This window comes from Notothenia coriiceps, unplaced genomic scaffold (assembly GCF_000735185.1).
Source record: "Notothenia coriiceps isolate Sejong01 unplaced genomic scaffold, NC01 NC01_scaffold00037244, whole genome shotgun sequence".
Taxonomy (NCBI): Eukaryota; Metazoa; Chordata; class Actinopteri; order Perciformes; family Nototheniidae; genus Notothenia; species Notothenia coriiceps.
Genome location: NW_011369945.1, coordinates 20,732,173 through 20,749,691, shown reverse-complemented (window position 1 = coordinate 20,749,691; position 17,519 = coordinate 20,732,173). Strand labels below are relative to the sequence as shown.

The 17,519-nt window shown below is 37.9% G+C and overlaps 2 protein-coding genes across 2 annotated transcripts in view; one reads left to right on the top strand and one right to left on the bottom strand.

Annotated features, from left to right (window-relative positions):
- Window positions 1-6,729: 6,729 nt before the first annotated feature.
- LOC104964997 (heart- and neural crest derivatives-expressed protein 1) lies at window positions 6,730-8,304 on the top strand. Its single transcript, XM_010793935.1, has 2 exons — window positions 6,730-7,209; window positions 8,209-8,304. The coding sequence occupies exons 1-2, from the start codon at window positions 6,730-6,732 to the stop codon at window positions 8,302-8,304; spliced, it is 576 nt and encodes a 191-aa protein (XP_010792237.1).
- Window positions 8,305-11,676: 3,372 nt separating this feature from the next.
- sap30l (sap30-like) overlaps window positions 11,677-17,519 on the bottom strand; it is a 43,738-nt gene continuing 37,895 nt past the window's right edge. The window contains exon 4 of the mRNA XM_010793936.1: window positions 11,677-13,972. Coding sequence (XP_010792238.1) covers window positions 13,844-13,972 — 129 coding nt within the window. The 3' untranslated portion in view covers window positions 11,677-13,843. The remainder of the gene's footprint in view (window positions 13,973-17,519) is intronic.

The following is a 17,519-nucleotide window of genomic DNA, read 5'->3' as shown; positions in this document are numbered from 1 at the left end:
CGTTGTTCCCTTTCAGGATTAAAACACTTATTACTCACACTTTCAAATATTCAGCGTTGCAGCCTCAGTGGTGTTAAAATGCTTTTAGAGAAGTCGGTCCCTGAACGTCTCCACCTTTAAGATTTCTCAGGGTCAAACCTTTATGTCGATGTTTTGACTGTCAGCCTTTCTAAACCCTCTGGGGTCGTCTGACACAGAGCAGCCACCCTCTGTTAAATCTGCTGCTGTGAAATCATTAGAGCCGACCTGCCGGTGGTCCGCGGGTCCAGAGCACAGGACCTGGCTCTGTGTGTGCGTGGGGGGGGAGGATGCTTGGTTTGATGCTCCTGACCAGTGTAAGTATAAAGAGAGGATCAACGTGGATAAGGAAAGCTTTTGATTGATGCTGAATTACACGTTCTTCTGGGTAAACTCTACACTGCCGTATGGTTTTATATGTTGGATCTGTAACCTATCCTTTCAATTAACCATCTATCATACAGTCTTATAGAGGTCAGAAATATGAATATCAAAACAATTGCAAAGACTCCTCGTGTTTCTCATGATCAATTTTCAGGTTAAAGAAACATTCCTCATGTAAAAAAATCAAAAACAAAATGTAAAAGGTTTGAAATGATAAAACAGAGACTTCTCCCTTTTTGTGAATTCGCATTTGCAACAATTACTAATAGCTTACATTATTAATGTATTATCATTACTGAGGAATAACCAATAGATGCATTGTCTCAGCACTTACAATATTAATGTTATCTTGCCAGGCTGTTTAATAATCCCGGTGTATCAGAAAGATTATTATCTTAATGTTTTAATGAAACCACTAGTAGATTGTAAAAAAAATACAACAATTGACATCAAATTTGAAACTCGGTCAGTTATCGATCAGCCATTTATACGGCAAAACATAAAATCTAATCTGGTTCCAGTTTCTGAAATAGCCTATTATCCTTTATCTGCTTTATATAGGTCAACTTAATGTAAATAAATATAGATAAATTGGTTATCAAAATATTCATTCTAGTTTCATGTGAAATAAATTGACTTTAACTCAAATGAAGTGTATTATTGTTTTATTTAATTAAACCTGTAACAACTCTTGCTTAAATATTTTTTAAATGCCTGCAAACAAGTGAAAACCCATCATGAGCTGCTTACAGGTTGAATTAGTACTGTTATAACACTTTGAAGGGTACAACTGACATTAGATTATATAAAAAGTGCTGTATCATTGCTGTCGAATCTATTTTCCAGGAGACAAAATAAAAATACTTAGTAGGTTCTTACAGAAAGTGTTGGAGTTTATGTCCATTTACGTTCCTTCATCCCGTCACTGTCACCTCTCTGCTCCACATTCCAGCGTCCCGCTCTTATCTTTATTGGCTGAGGACGGCAGAATTACTGCAGTTAGAGGACAGTTACTGGATCTGAACACACAGATGTTCAGAGACTAAAGACGACAACCACATATCAATGGATACATGACAGAAGAGAATAAAATACGTATAAGAAGAGAAGAAGGCATCCTGTCATGGTGGGGACTTCACTGTGTGTAATGATAACTCTAAAGAAACAGGAGAGGCTGTAGTAAAAGTAAATGGTCTGGTAAAGCTCTAAATGACGAACAATACACTTTGTCATCTTTAGTCTCAACTTGAGTTGTAGCTTGAGACGAGTCAGCTCAGACCCAGAGCCTGATTTGTATATTTATACAAAGAAAAATGTAATACTTTTTATATTCTGTGTAAGGAACACTGCATGTTTTATATGCTTTATATTTTACTAGTCCAATCCACAAAAATATCGTTCCACTTTAAGTCATTTTATGTTAACCTTAACCATTTTACGAATAAAAAAATACAAATAAAAAAAGCTTAGTTAATTCTTATTTAGACAAATGCAAAAAAAGAATTAAAAAACATAGACATGGCTGATTGTTCACAGCCGCATCATATTATGCAGGCTGGATAGGGTCAGGCACACATAAAGTCAATTAAGCTGCTAATTTGATGCCAGACTTCTTAATGAGATAAGCAACATGTAAATCATATTTCACGAAAACACACGCGTCGAATAGCTCAGAGATATTAGGTCTTAGCTCACAGTCAACATTGGTTGATTGATTGAGTGTATCTGATTTATGGTAGAAAACGTGCAGAAAGCTAGCTCTCTTTTGCAGTCAGTTTTACAAATTGCATCACTATGAAGAAAATAATTGTTGCTGTAAGTTATGAAAAAAATGCATTAAAAACTAAACGGGCAGAAAAAGACATCGCAAAAAGATACAATTTCAAAATGCTAATTTAACGTAAGAGGACACACTGATAAGAAAAAGTATTATTTATTGGGGGGGGGGGGATAAAACGGGTCTTTTAACCCTGTTCCTCTGATTTCAAGAGGTAAAGCTTTCCAAGTTTGGAAATATCTACATTTATATTAATAATTGCTCTCAGCACAGCTCCGTTACATCTTAAAAAACTCCAAAGTAAAACAATTTTTATAGAAACATTGTCTGTTAATGCCAATAATTCAAAGACTACTAGAATTTTTGGTGAAAAAATAATTATAAAAGTTATTAGAAGAGTGCTATACACAAAGACTGAGATAAAGCCAAACAATGGGACGTAAAAACAATTCTATATTTGCATGGCTACAACTTAAGGCAACTTTTTGTTTTGTTTTTTGAAATATGTGAGAACGGAGCCTTACATCTTATCATTTTCTAAAAGAAGACTGCATTGAACATTGATTTTGAGAGCAAACCAAACTGAAAATGGTGCAGCTTGTGATTTGAAACTTCTTGAAATCAGAATGGGATGAGAATAACCAGAAGTTGCTTTACGAGCGCTGATCTGGTTATCCCAATTTTTGATTCGATTTTCTCCAAAGCCATGTTCTGTTAGCTTGATGAGATGAGACCTGACCTCACCATGACCTTGAATATTATAGAATCGAGCAGGATATGTATTAATTGAATAGAAACAGTATTTACTGCACCATGTGTACCCTGGCTTACTCGACCACAGCCAGGCTTAGGGAGGACAATGGGACGTGTTTTCAGGCTCCCATCAAGCATTGGGCCTCTGATGGACTCCTAGAGCTCCATGGCATGACCTAGTTTGCCCACATTTCCCAGAATGAGGAGGAGCCGCCATGTCTAATTGTACCCAATGGGTTTAATTAGCTTTGCGTGTCAGTGTCGATGCACGCCAGAGGTGGATATATATACTGTAAGAGCGGCTGCATGATAAACACTGGGGGTTGAGCGTGCTCCGCAGCATTTGCTCTGCTCGGTTTTGAATCAGGGGGAATATTTGTTTGGAAATGTAGAGTTTAGGGTAAGCACTCTGAAGAGGAGGGAAGCAGTGTCTATTGAAAAATCTACATGATGACACAAACAATTCCTATTTTGGATGTTTGCCCTTGGCAAAGCACCAAGAGAGAGAGAGAGAGAGAGAGAGAGAGAGAGAGAGAGAGAGAGAGAGAGAGATGACTGGAGCCTATTGGGGTTGAAAGCAAAATATGAAGAGACTATTACTGCTGCCCAGGTCTTTCAGCACCTCCTCCAGTGATAGCAAGTGAAGAGGAAAAAGGAGAAGGAGGAGATCAAATAGAGGAAGGGTTCTGGTTTAAAGTTTGGTAGAAAGTGAGGCATTGAGAGACAGAATGGAAAGAGGTAGAATAAGAAATGGAGGAGAGAGTGATGCAGAGAGAGAAGGAGTAAGAGGGGGATGGGAGTATGACCAGTATTGTATTTCATCTCTGTGTAGTGGACGTCTTAATCAACAGTGTCAGGTTTTCTTTCAGGAGGCTGCATGGTGTTTTTCATGCTGACAGCGAGGTAGCATGTGAGTGGCAAACAGGACGGAGAGGAGGATGTGCCCTCATACCGCTCATAAGCAGCAACAGCCTGCATTCAAATAACTACAATGAATGCCCTCCCTCACAAAATAAAACAAAAGTTACATCAATGTTCAAAAGCTTTTGTATCATTACAATATTGCAAAAATTAGGGATATTTAAATATCAAAAATGTATTAATATTCAGCTATTGGGTTACATTAGGTTTTAGGAACCAGGGTATACAAATACTATTAAAGGGTTACAAGTTGCAAAAACATATACAAACATACTAGGAAGTCGGATACAAACAAAAGTATTCAAGCGAGTCGGGGATACTGCTTTCATTTAATCATAATCATGTAACCCAGACCTGTTTAGATACTCTGTTACTTATTGTTAAGGCTTTTACTTTTCGTTGTACATTTCCCAACTGTGGGACAAATAAAATATTTCTGGTTTTGAATAACTTAAGGCAACTTTAAAAGAAATATCTTTTAACAAAGGTAACTTAATACCATGCATTATCTTATTTATTGCCTATAGTGTTTTTCAACTCTTTAGGATGTTTTTCTTTGAATGTTCCAAATTATTTCTTGTGTTGCAGTTTGGGCAATGAAGCACTTTATTTAGAAAAAAACAACAACTAATAAACTAGTAATAAAAGGCTATTATTAACAGTTATTATAAGGCCATTATAAAATGCTCCAATAATGCTTCTATAGATGTTACCGAAGTAAAAGTCACAAAATATGTCTCTGAAGTAAAAATGCTCATTAGGAAGGGTTACACCTTCTGAGTGTTAAATTAATGATGCATTAAATTGAAAGCAGCATTTTAGTGTCGCTGCACGTGGTGTATGTAACCCCTTTGGGTAATTGAAACTAATCCATTGTATGAGTTATGAGTTTATGATGTTTCGACTTTTCAATCTGAATCTGCAGAAGAAATTCATTACTGCAGACAAGTACAGTCAAGTCATATTTTTGATATATATAAATGTTTTTAAAGAGTAAAGTTAAACAACATATAGACTTAAATTCCACTGTTTCATAATGAGAAATGAAACAGATTGTATTGGTTGAAAAATGTTGGTAATATTTAATGATAATACAAGAATCACTAATATTAACATTACACTCAGTTTCAAGACTATTATAGATGTATATATATTTATTGTTATAAAAACAACCTGGTTCAAATATGAAGCATTATGCGCGTTTATGAATATGATCTGAATGTTTCCTTTGAAAATTATGTGCATGCGTGTAAAATGAGAGACATAAAGTTGTGACTGATGACTATTTATGACGAGATGGTGGACGGTGAAATATGCCGCAAAAGGCCGTGATGTAAACAGTGCACAGGCCAGGAGAGCTTTTATGGAATACATGCAGTCCTACAGCCGGTGACACCACCTGATTTATGGCTGTATTTAGATAAGACACGGCCGTAAATGGTTTCTAAATAGCGTCAAGGTCATGCAATGTAATGGGATAATGTTTTTCGGCGATGGAGACAAGATGATAATGTTTAGTGTGTAAGGAGCTGCGGGGAATTAATGCAGAGATAACGCCGATGTTCCTTATACTGCTGAGATATGATGACAACAGGCCGGTGGAGCGTGTCTGTCCCAAAAAGTAGGCTACCAAATAATCCATCAAACTGTTCATTTACACTTCTCAGAAAGCTCTGATATACGGTATGTTATTACAGAAAACGAGAGACTGATAACACTGTCTGAATTTGGTCATTACGCGTTTAAGAAAATATAGAAAATCCGAGAAAATGTTTTAAGAAAAAGCAACTGACTCAGGGAGATTGAAAGGAAATCAGTCATGTATAGCGTGTACATTGCAGTGAAACGCAGATTTAATTGTATATTGCAATGTTTTCATCTCCAATGAATGTATTAATCGAAGTTTCGTTCTTAAAAGAAGAGGTAGTACATCTCAATACATTAGCCTTTATATCAAATGTGTTCATTCAAAATGATTGCAATTGTGACTCACAATTTCTTTGTCTCACAATTTGTGAGACAAAGCAAATGACAGTTGTATGTGTTATTCTCTTATATGTGCGCAAATTCAGAATCAAATGGATTTAGAGATTTATTTGTAAGTGTTTTAATTCATACTGTCTTAATGTCAATTTACCATATGATAGACCAAGAATAAAATAATAAAACAGAAATTATTTGCCTCTGGATTTCCAAAAATACACCTACCTAATAAACATCCTATAAGCCATATTGAGTGTGCGTAAAATCTGTGCGTAAAATCTCTTCAAGCATTTAAAGGGCAAAACAATTTAAATAATAATCAAACCATTTACTAAACTTTAGATAGTTAAACCACTTTTTCATATTTCTCATAATCTATGTATCCAGCAACGAAATCCAACCATCATATATTTGCTCCCTGTGTATTGCTGTGAGATTACAGCACCATGGAACATGTTATTGCAAACGTCTCTGGACTCTCCTCCCACCCTGGGCGCTCTCCTCCATTGGCTGCCTCCTGACCACGCTGACATCCAAATCATATAAACCTTGGGCCTCACACCTTCACCAGGGTCAAATTTCTTGAAGCAAATCAGAGCAGCCTCTTCAGGAAGCGATCGCAGGAAACTGGAGCCCAACACATCGCAGAGATTTGTTATTTGGAATTATACACTTTTTTTACGGCCTCTTTCGTTGAAAAAACTTTCGGAATGACGACCATGTTAAGTTAGTATGCGCTTTGCTTGACTCGTTAACGCATTCAAGGGAATACATATAGAAGTATTGAATGAGTTCTGTTTGCTACCGAGCACAGACCGTTTTGGGACAGCACCGGAGACAGACCGAGGGCGAGGGAAAACACGGCAAAGACCACTTTCGTTAAACCGCTCAACATGAACCTCATCGGGGGCTACCAGCATCACCACCACCTGATGCACGAGCCCTTCCCGTTCGTCCAGCGGTGTCACCAGGATGCACCGTACTTCCAGAGCTGGGTGGTGAACCACGGCGAGATGCCCCCGGAGTTCCAGATCCAGACCCCCTACCCGGCCGCGGAGCACGGAGCGCCCGGAACGACGCATGACGCCCGGCTGGAAGGGCTCCAGGCTGGGATGGGAAAGAGGAGAACGTCGGGGCCGAAGAAGGAGCGCCGGCGGACGGAGAGCATCAACACAGCTTTCTCCGAGCTCAGGGAGTGCATCCCAAACGTCCCGGCGGACACTAAACTGTCGAAAATTAAAACTTTACGCCTGGCCACCAGTTACATCGCCTACCTGATGGACGTCCTGGCCAAAGACACCGGGGAGACCGAGGGCTTTAAGGCCGAAATTAAGAAATTTGAAAACCGGGATCTAAAGAGGAAACGTGATCAGGTATACGTTATGAGTGTGTGTATCATGGCTATCAAAATTAGTTCATTCCGAAAAAACAGATCAGCAAGTTTAGGTTTCTAAGTAAATGTAAAAAACAATTGGTTAAAATAGAAACAACTACATTTTACGCAGAAATTGAACCATAGGCCCTGATTTATTAGACGACAGCTACCACAGGGTTTAAAAACATAAGTGACGATTTTTGCTTTTCGAGTCTGATTATCATCTAAATTAAAAATACAATTCTAATCAAAATGGTTATTGAATTATATTCTAGCAAATACATCCAAAATAAGAATTTGCAGTGCAGCCTATTTAGTATTTATTTTTCGATTATGCTTCACTATAATAACGCGAGAGTAGGCTCATCAAAGAAGCTGCAGCTGTATAGACTCTATAGAATATAAGCATGATGATTAAACGTGTATAGCTGTATTCAAATTGGTATCACTAAGTCACATGTTGACTGTAATGTAGCAGTAACAATATTATACTACTTTTCCAACTCTGTAGCTATACTGCTCACCATATATCGTTTTTGTCTGCATTACATTACAGTTATAAATAAATAGTCCAATATTTTATACAACACTCACATTCTGCTTTAAATAATAGCTTTGTTTATATACATTTAAAACCTGCATATACAGATTACATAACGTTATATTATACATTGTTACCTATTTGTAGAATTATTTAAGTTAATGTAAGTTAAACCTAAATAATTTGCCTGTAATGGCCCCAACTGCGTCACTGAAGCATACATGGTGTCGAAAAACAGCATGTATGATAATTTAGTAGGCTTTCCAGTGTATTTAAACTTTCTAAGGTAAACCTAAATTATAAATAGGACCAACATGGGGTAGAGAAATAAGCAATATTGACTCTCTTTAAAAAGTTCGCTTGATCAGAAGTTAGTAGGCTACATTTGAGCCTTGCTCTCTGATGGTAGCTAATAATAATAATGTGTCTTTTCATTTTGTATTGTTGCTGGTACAGCCTGACGGGCTGCAGGAGGCATTAGGAGCCGAGAAGAAGGCGAAGGGCCGGACCGGGTGGCCGCAGCAGGTCTGGGCTCTGGAGCTCAACCAGTGACCCCCCCTCCTCCACTCCCACCCCCCTAAAACACCCCGAGACTCTGGATTCAAATCAGATAAAAAACCACTGCCTGACTGAACCTTAACACACCGCTGTGCAAGTGCAATGAAGCACAAAATGAGAGAATTAAAGGACAACATGCTAACAAGGTGAGGAGGAGAGCGACATGGACACTCTGTTGATCTTCTCTCTCCCGGTGTGGTTCACTCCACAGACAATTCTGACTGTAGGTGTTTGATATTTGTGGTATTTCTGTTTTTTGATGTTTGTACTGTAGACCAGATGTTGCCACGGTGTCAAAACACATCTGTCTCCCCGGAAAAATGTGTTTTTATCTGGTGTCTTGAGCGGTGCTGTTTTACACATGAGGACGCAAAGCAGAACACAAACAGAACAAATGGAGTAAATGTAAGATGAGGTCGGATAGGAACAGCATTACAGAGTAACCCACAAATATTTTGTACACTTATTTGGGCTCAGCTGGGTTTTTTCTGCCTGAAATTCTTCGTAATTTATGACAAATTAGTGACACGAGCCGCACGGCAGAGTTTTTGTGCAATAACAAAGCAGTTATAAACCCAATTATCTTATAATAGCCTACTTTGCCTATAATTATAACTTTGAAAGAATATTCAGGCATAGACTACTTTATTTGTTTTGCTCCGTGATGCCAGCCTTTAGTAGACATATTCAAACTATCAAAACATTTTATACAAATCGGATTTAGTTTCATTTTATTACAATGCTCAGTAGAACAGTTTTTAACGGTTCACATTCAAACTGACGTGGTGTTAAATCACACAAACCCATTCAACTACAAAACATCTATGAATTAACTGATAAACTCATTAAAACCCAGGCCGGCCTTGTTGTAATATGATGTCGTGTAAAACGGATATGAAAAAAAGAAATATCGAAAACATTTAAAGTCCTGGAGACGAGCCCAGAGGAAACACATATTTTTGGGGGGAATCTTTTTTATTTTTTGTCACTGTTTCTTCCCTCTGAATTTGGCAGTCAGAATATTTACAGTATTATTAATCAAGTATTTCCGGTTAGATATGTTACAGACAAACTCAAATGGAGTCTTGAATGTAGCCTACACTTTTCCGGCTGTTGTTGATGTTTCTTGTTGAACATTATTGAATTTACTGAATCTACCTCAAAATTAATGTCACTGTCCGTCCTGAGACACAGAATGTTCCGTTAACGCACAGCTTTCACTCCGACAAACACTAAAAACTAAAAAAAAGTTTTATTTCTGTGCGACATGTTGATTGAAATGTACATTGGATGTGAAGTTATATATTGTTCCGTAAATAAATGAATTATTTTAAGTCACTTCAGCTATGACCAATGTGTTTTCACTTATATAATTAATTAATGTAATATTCAACAAACAGTAGGCTACACACCAATAACCAAACAATGTCCTCGTTTTCTTGCCGTTACGGGTATAATCATCGGAAACAATGGATCAGGAATTGCTCTGGAATTGCCCAAATAAAAACCACTTGGTTAAATTATTATTTAAAATACAAATAGACTATATAAATAATTAACAAATTCACAAGTCTGAAAACTTTACGTATTGAGACTTTTATGTTGTTAATGAGTTTCATTATGGGCCCACCTTTATTTTTGCAGTAGCCTATATCCTTGCAGGATCCTTACACAGTAGCCTACGCCATTTTAGCATATTTTAACATAGTTGGCACAAGAATGGAATATAACAAGCAGATGTTGCGTTCAAGAACCTCTTTGGATTGGTGTAATGTTTGCAGGCCACTTGAAATCATGATGTTTTATCTAGACGCGGGTGGAATGACTTCATATTGTAGATCTTTCCATGGATCAATCAATACATCAAATAACATATTATGAATGAACAGCATTCGTCTCTTATGCAGTTTTGAAAGCGTTCATGTAAAGGTGTATGGATACATTAATAAGAGCGTATCAGGTAAATCACACTTACCTGAGCTCTCCTGTGTTGAATTCCGTGCGCGAACAAAAGTTTCCCCGGTGAAACCGACACCTATCGTTCCGGGGGGGTTCATTCTGGAGTTAATACATGTTAGATATAGTGGTGGAAGAAGTAGGCTACTCAGATGATAAGTAGCAATACTAAAGTGTAGAAATACTCGGTTGCAAGTCAAAGTCCTGCATTCAAAATTGTACATATACGCAAAAGTCCAAAAGTATATTAGCATCAAAATATAGGCCTACTTTTAGAAAAAGTACTCGTCATGCACCATCGTTTTAGTATTCATGTATTAATGTGATCATAACTTAAATGTTGGACTTGGTAAAGGTGGGTTTATTTTAATTCTTTTAAACATACACTGGCTAGCTTAATCTATAATAAAATACAATAATATATTAGAGATTTTATATTCTAATTATATTTGTATCTTATTATTTAAAACTGCCAAAGTCATAGTACCTTAATCTGTAAAATACATGAAGTGAATACAAAGCAACACATTTGCCTATAAACTGTAGTGGAGTAAAAGTATAAAGTAGCTAAATGTAGAGTATACTTGAGTAAAGTTAGTTTCCACCACTGGTTAGATGTAGCCTATGTTTAGTAGCTATGTTGTAAATAAAACATTGATAGTTGTTTATATGTTTATATTGTTTCAGTATTCTATGTAAAACCGGTCTGAGGCCCCCATGTTCTAGATAGCACCTTAGGGTGGCTCGGGCTGTAAAAGTTTCATTTTGTGCCAGGCAGTGCAGGTGGCAGTGAGTGAGGGTATGGTTGCAGAGTAGGCTACTACATGTTATTCATTCTAAATAAATGCCCAAATGTGGGCATTATGTCGTTTTTCGGCCTCCTTACTTATGGCCTTGACCAATCCACCGGTCAGTCTAACAAAATATGACAAAAATAAAATTAAAATAAAAGACGTAAGGAGTGTTATAATCTAATTTGCCAGTGCCTTAACCTCAACATTAGTATTCTACTTGTATAATTTGACATAACATAATTTCTCCAGTGACGATTAGTCATTTGCAACATTTATTCTGTAAATCCACATTTACAATTGACAAAGGCTGGATTGCAAAAAGTTGTATTTATTGGCTCAAAGGCACCCGGTGGGTGGGCTGCAGTCTTCTAGACTCTTCCATAGTAATTTAAGTTTTTTATATTTTTGTGATATATAATTTAACAATACACCAACAAACAAGTTTTTCCACCTAACAAGTTTCAACTCTTAAAAATGCATTTTGCTGCTGCCTTTGGGTTGATTTGAGTCTCCTAAAGTCTCTGGGTGTAAAGCTCCCTTCTCTCTTCCCCTCCAACTAATATGAGGGCCTGTAGCGACACCTAGTGGTGATCGATGGCAGTTCCTGAAAAAAAATCCAACCTGGACATTCTTCATGTTTAATTTGAAAAGGTACAGATATCATTTTCACTGTATTAATTGGGTGTTCGCATAACGTATTGTAAAATCAGCTGAAATATATACAACATTTGAGCAGTATGAATGAACAGAGACAAGACCGTTGTTTCTATCTGTACAATACATTTATTATTATAAGGAGCAATAAGCAGCCATATTTAAATATGTTTTTTTCTAATACAACAGTAAGGTTAATGGCCTATATGTTAAAGTTGGGTGTTATCTACATGAAACTAAAACCTACAAGCAGAACTGAAAATATAACAGACACTAAAATAAAAATATAAACCTTTGTTGAAAGAAGACAACTCAGTTTGGTGAACAACCTTAAATAAGATGTGTGACAGAGGATGCAAAGTGATTAAAAAATCCCTACAGAAATCCCAAACTGTGTGTACAATGTAGTCACCACAATGAAAACAACAACAAAGAATTGAACATGTAGAAGAGTTGTTGTGGGAAGATGCAAAACCCAGTTGTCAATTGTCTAGATGTGTTAGCTGTGAGTTAGGAATATACATACAATTTAGTTTTTGAGCAGTTTTAGACAGGTGACACAAGTGGCTACCTGCGAAAGGCTAATTTCCCCATAACAGTTGTGGCTCAATATTATTTACAAATACGATCCAAAAAATGACGATTCATCAAACAGTGAATCCATTACCTGAATATAATAATTGCCAAGATGCAGGAGTCACTGAGCTTCATTTAAATTAACACAGTAAATAATTTAATAAATGGTCAAACTCAAAACAAATCCTGTTTTGTTGTGATGCGACTTTTGGTGCCAAACTAGACTTTTCCTTTATGACATTGAGGGTAATGATGTTAATTAGCACTCATAATTCAACTGGGAATACAAATGAAATAACTTTTAAGACCTCATTAGCCAACTTTTACTGACATTTAGATTTTTGCTGGCCGATATGGAAGGCACACATCGATATCTTTTTTTGTTGATATATGTAATTAATTATTCAAAAAGGCAAAGGGAAAACCCACTTTTTTTTTTAAATGCATCTGGGTATTTTAAGTATCAAATCAAGACTTCAGTCCAATATAAACACTGCTCTTAAATATTAAAATGGCGCAAATAATTACTCTTAGACCCCTATCTCTCACACACACAAAAGTTCCACTTCTGGTGGAAAAGAAAGATGGGACAAAACAATTCTAAATCATACATCCACAGACTGTATACAACTTGAGGCTGAACTAAAAATTTAGTAGAAAACTGGGTTACAAAGAAAAAAAATAAGCTACCAACACCTGTGATGTTTGTGTTGTTAAGTACATTAAACAGCTAGCAATAAGGAGAAGAGTGGATCATAGCTAAATGCTACATCATTCACCACCATCGGTCTTCATATGCATCACATCCAGTTGGAAAAGGGCGAATAAAGATTAAAATTTAGGACTGAGATCAGCTTCTTTCTTTTAGACATTATTGAGAATCAAGAATTCTTGATCTGGTTAAACTGACTCTGATCCCTGGATGTAACTTCAGCAAAGGCAGCGCCCCTTTCCAACAATTAATTAATTCACGTTTAAAAAAAAGAAAGAAAAAGAAATCCCACTCAACATCATTCAATTCAAACAAACGTTTCTGTTTGGCACAAGCATTCCTTTCTGTGAAAGTGTTAACAATCTACTCGGCAAAGAAAGATTCTCCCAAATTTACAGAAACACGGTTCGTTTTTTTTACTCTTAAGGCAGCTATATTGTACTTTGCAGTCAACCAACTTACTTAAGATTGGAAGCTGTTCTTTTGTACATATTGACAGATTACATTACAGCATGACAACATAAAAACCCTGTGGAGTGAGTCCCGGGACCTCAGTCTGGCTTTTTTCGGAGAAGAGGGAGAGGAAATGACCATTGTGACAACATGCGCAGAGACAGTTTTTATATGAAAAGGGCATAATAAGCAAGAGATATCTCATCCCAACCTGAATTCTCCTCCAATTCAGTGAGATGTCCTCTGAGGACGACAAGAGTCTGTCTTTACAGAGGAGAGGACGGTGCATGGTTGCAGTTGTTGTTGCCGTTAGTGGCGTCCGGGTTTCTGAAATAGCTGTGGATTATTGATGGTTTCGTTGTAGCTACTGTGCTTTGTGTTGCGAAGTTTAGTCCAGCGGTTTCCCGCCGTCGCCTTTCTGGTCCAAGCGGCTCTTGCTGCTCTTCACCATGTAAATAAAGTAGGTCAGCGTCTCCTTCTCGTTCACCGGGATATTCCTGAAGTGACGACTCACCGTCTGAAAAACAGGAGAAAGAGGTTAAAAGGAAAATTCTGAAAATATCTCATGTAATTAACATATATTTTTCAGAAATGTTCTGACGTGCAAGTTCCTGCTTCCCAATAGGGCTGGGAAATGTATGGATGCTAAGGCTGTCCCGAATACCATTTTTTCGGGCTCCGGATATTCGGTAGTAATCAGCAGCGAACCGCTTCGACACGTGTATTTCGGTTTATTCACAGCATTCTTTTTGTTATTCTACAGTATTGTTGTTTTATAGTTATTTGTTAATGTATACAACCCAATTTGTGTTCTTTGAAATTGAAAAGGATATTGCATTGTGTGTGTTACTTTCGTTGCAGTTGTATATGTCTTAAAGAGCATCTTACAGGTTTTTGTTTTTTTCAACTTGCTTGAAAATTACAATTAAAAAAAGTGAATGTAGGATTTGATATGTTTTACGAGGCATAAGGGAAGGAATTCAGAGGGAAAGGAGCAATTTTGAGCTCTGCTCTTAAAAACGGCTTTTTTTTAAGGTCAAACGCGTCACATTACATCACAAAGGGTAAACATCTCCGCTCTCTGACCGCGGGTATAGTTAGTAGTTGCGTTGAGTTGAGCGGTTGTGTTTTAGTGAGCTGGTATTTTTCGGTAGTTTTACATTGTATTCCACCATTTGTAATCATGGTGCAGTATTGTGTTTGTGCAGGTTGCACAAATACCAGCCTGTCAGGACATAGAGTCCACAGTTTCCCTCACGGGAAAAGGACCGGAGCTAGCGTTCGTTCCTGGGTGCGTTGTGCATCCACCTCCCTGCAGCACATACTCTCCACAGCTTTATCAGGAAACCGTATTACTTCTCTCTCCCCCAACTCTCATAGGAATGAACGAGGCCCCGCCTCCCACTCTGTATCCAGTTCTTATTATACATCACCATATCTGAGTAGGGCGACAGGACGGTCATCGACGGCCAGACACCTATCGACATCTATCGACGGCCGAAATCGGCTTGGTTATATGATAACATAATTATGTGTTTTAATATCACACATTTATGGAGATGCTGGTGTAGTCAAAATTGTCTCAGGACAGAATCTGATTGTTTTGGGTTGGAATTTATTTTTTGTAAAATTATGGATTTTCATTTTTCTTGTCATTGCTTTATTTGCAGCTATTGAGTAGGTCATTTCTCGTCAATCAACATGTTGAATGTTGTATGGGGGTATTCAATCACAGGATTAGAGAGCAGAGTTTGCGCGTGTGTCTCTGTAAAGAGCCTGAACTGCAGATAAATGGTTTAGCTACACTAGTCCGAGCGTCTGTTACTGAGCCATTTAAATTTGCTCCAACTCCCTTCTTTGTCAGAATAAGCTTCTTTAGTACCCATGTGTATCATTTTAGCCGGGCCTTTGTATACAACTACTGCAGTTCAAATGTGGTCAATTGTCTTGAAGGGAACAGATTTTTTTTTTCACAATTCAGTTTTATCTTTGCCGTTGTTCCCTTTCTGTACTTCCGATGAGTAATTTCTTCTCCTAAATGGTCTGATAGCATGGCTTATATGTTGATCGTTTACACTTGACATTTGGATCATTTAATAGGTATTGAGAAAAATGAATATATAATTTTTGTAAGATATTAAGAAATATGTGTGTGTTGAGGGAGTTGAGTGCAAGATATCATAACTGAAAGTATATGATAGGGCTTGGATAGGAAGTTCACTGGGATTATTATGCCCACCTATCCCATAGCTAGCATGCGGGCATTTTACGAGCCATTATGTTCACAGGAGAGCGGAAGGCCCACTGAAATAGATACTATTTGTATTTATTGGATGCAACTTTTCTGGGGACGTTTTCCTGACAGCCATATATACGTACATGAATTCATAAAATACTTTTAAAAGCAAAAAATTAATTATAAAAATAAAACACTTGTTTCTCGTGTGTATGTACAATTAAGTATTATCTTTCTTGGACGATAAAGCCTGACAAGCATACACTTGAGTAAGTTTACCAAAAGGCGGGCATAAATAAATATTATTACTACCATTTTTCAACCACGGTGAAGTGCAGGGCGTTGAATCTCCCTTCAGTTTCGCTTCTAGCGGCTGGTGAGCAGACACAGAGATCTTCCTAGGTGTTTTTTGGTGGGCTGCCATTGTTTATTCATGGACAAACGTCCAGGTGTATATTTACTGCCACCAGACAACTTCAATGCTGACCTTAGGCCTCTGCTCCAATCAGGGTGAGGACCCCTTTTGGCAGCTTCTGTCTCTCCCTCAACTCAACCAAGAGCTGGCTACACACAAACGCTAAACACTGGCTCCATTTTGAGCTACAATGAAACATTTCAGGCATTGAGTGATTGAGTTGTTACGACTGAAGGGCTTGCCTAATCTGGACAGGGACAAATGTTGTTTCTGTAAACTTTTAACAGAAACGGACTTTCCAATTGAAGCTGATGTTTAGGTTCCTTGAGCAGTCTAGTAAACTGGGCACAGAAAGCTATCATGCTGGATGGGGTCTAGCTCGTATGCCCTCAAACCTCAGAATGTTGTTAATGTGGTCAAACCTAACTTAAGAACAACAGTATCAGGAAGGTCGTGACAGGCATCATAGAATAATACAGACGTTTTCGTGACAGTTGAAAAGTGCATTTAAGAATTAAATATATATCCAAACGGGTTTTTAAGGCGGTTCAAGTAAAAAAGTGCCAATGAAAGCTCAGTGTAGGCCACTGCCGGACATGGCGTCTTAGGCACGGTTTGTCCTTCCATCGCTAGGGACCCTCTAAGACGGAAAGCCGATCGATTGAAAGGTTGTCTCATTGACCTACACTCAGATATTTGGTTTCATTCCTAGCTTACACCAATAGGGCTCATCCATTGATCTTACGCTGGCAAGGATGAGAGGGGGAGACATGGCTTCATGAACGGCGGGGAATGTGTGTTCCTGCCGTCATGTCAGGCCGGGCGCGTCATGCGTGTACACAAGGGCAGCCAAAGTGGTTGTATGCAACAGTGGCGAGCTGGGGACGACAAGAATACAAAACTCCACCTCCACGCAGGTTAGCAGCAGGGGCTGTAGGAAGTCAAGTTAGAACAATTAAAAGTACTATAAACTAAGAAACCTAAAGGGTGGAAAAGAGTAAAACCTAGCAGAAGCAACTGTAACCGGGCTGCCATGATGGTTGACACATGCACCGACCACAGGTTGACGACATTAATAAATCTAAGAATTGGACAACGGAGATGTGCACACATGATTGTGCAACAACGATTTTTCTAGTTTTTTAAAAATGTCAGTTAGGACCATAACGACAGGGAAGCAGAAAGGTTTGTGTTAACATTTCTTGAAGAGACATCAATCATCTTTTGCTACTTATTGACATCTCTTTGAAGCTCATTCACCCATGGCTATTCTATACATAAGCTGAAGCTCTTTCACTCGATCCACATTTGCTGATTACTTTTCAGCAACTTTTCTGGACAGTGTTTCAGGGGCAAGAGGAAGTTGTACAGTATCATGCCTGCTAATGGCGCATCAGCTTAACAGTATTACCC

Excerpts from the sequence above, each read along its gene's own strand:
- LOC104964997 (XM_010793935.1), top strand. The coding sequence starts at position 6,730 with ATGAACCTCATCGGGGGCTACCAGCATCACCACCACCTGATGCACGAG. Across the intron at positions 7,210-8,208 it reads TAAAGAGGAAACGTGATCAG|CCTGACGGGCTGCAGGAGGC; the intron begins GTATACGTTATG and ends TTGCTGGTACAG.